Source organism: Parus major, chromosome 25LG2 (assembly GCF_001522545.3).
Source record: "Parus major isolate Abel chromosome 25LG2, Parus_major1.1, whole genome shotgun sequence".
Taxonomy (NCBI): domain Eukaryota; kingdom Metazoa; phylum Chordata; class Aves; order Passeriformes; family Paridae; genus Parus; species Parus major.
In genome coordinates, this window is record NC_031794.1 from 393,922 (window position 1) to 394,823 (window position 902).

The 902-nt window shown below is 55.5% G+C and overlaps 1 protein-coding gene across 1 annotated transcript in view; it reads right to left on the reverse strand.

Annotated features, from left to right (window-relative positions):
- LOC107214632 (claw keratin-like) overlaps nt 1-536 on the reverse strand; it is an 835-nt gene extending 299 nt beyond the window's left edge. The window contains exon 1 of the mRNA XM_033519824.1: nt 1-536. Within this exon, the coding sequence (XP_033375715.1) occupies nt 1-536 (536 nt within the window).
- Between the last annotated feature and the right edge of the window lie 366 nt (nt 537-902).

A 902-nucleotide genomic window follows, 5' to 3' on the forward strand; every position in this document is an offset into this window, starting at 1 on the left:
CCAAAGGAGCCCCTATAACCACGGGAGCCCCCTAACCCAAATGAGCCCCCATAGCCCTGGGAACCTCCATAAGGTCCCCACCCAAAGGAGCCCCCAGAACCTCCTGACCCAAAGGAGCCCCCATAGCCAGAGGAGCCCCCCAAGTGTCCATAACCTCCTGACCCAAAGGAGCCCCCATAGCCAGAGGAGCCCCCCAAGTGTCCATAACCTCCTGACCCAAAGGAGCCCCCATAGCCAGGGGAGCCCCCCAAGGCCAGCGGGCCCCCATAACCCCCAGCACCTCCCAGCCCAAAGGAGCCCCCAGAGCCAGAGGAGCTGCGGGAACTGAAGGAACGCCCCAGCCAGGCTGGGCCCGACGATCCCACGAAGCTCTCCTGGGGACAGGTGCTGAGCAGGGGGCCCGGGAAGGTCACCACCACCGGCGGGGGCTGGATCAGGGCTCTGGAGTCGGGGCACTGCTGCACACACGGCTCGTTGGAGCTCTCAGCGATGGGCTGCGGGCAGCTCACCCCACACGACTCGTTGGAGTACGACATCCTTCTCTGCTGGCCGGCTGCAACGCACAGCAGAAAGGAGTTTTAAGCTAAACTGGCTGAGAAGAACCAAAACTGAGCTCTCTGTGTCTGAAATATGAAAGGGTAACAGATAAATTCAAAGGTGACATCAAAAAAAATCTCATTATTGTACCAACTCCACCTTTAACCTTCCTCTCACCATGATCATCCTCGCAAGAGAAATTCTCTGCTGGATAAATTAAAGAAATCTGTAGAAACCTGTGGCAAAGATTCACTCAAAAGTGTAAGACCAGCGAGAAAGAAGCCAAGAGGAAGAGGAAAAAAGGCTCACAGACTTTGTGTAGAAATTCAGATTTTAAGAATATGAGCGACACCACTTACCTTGCT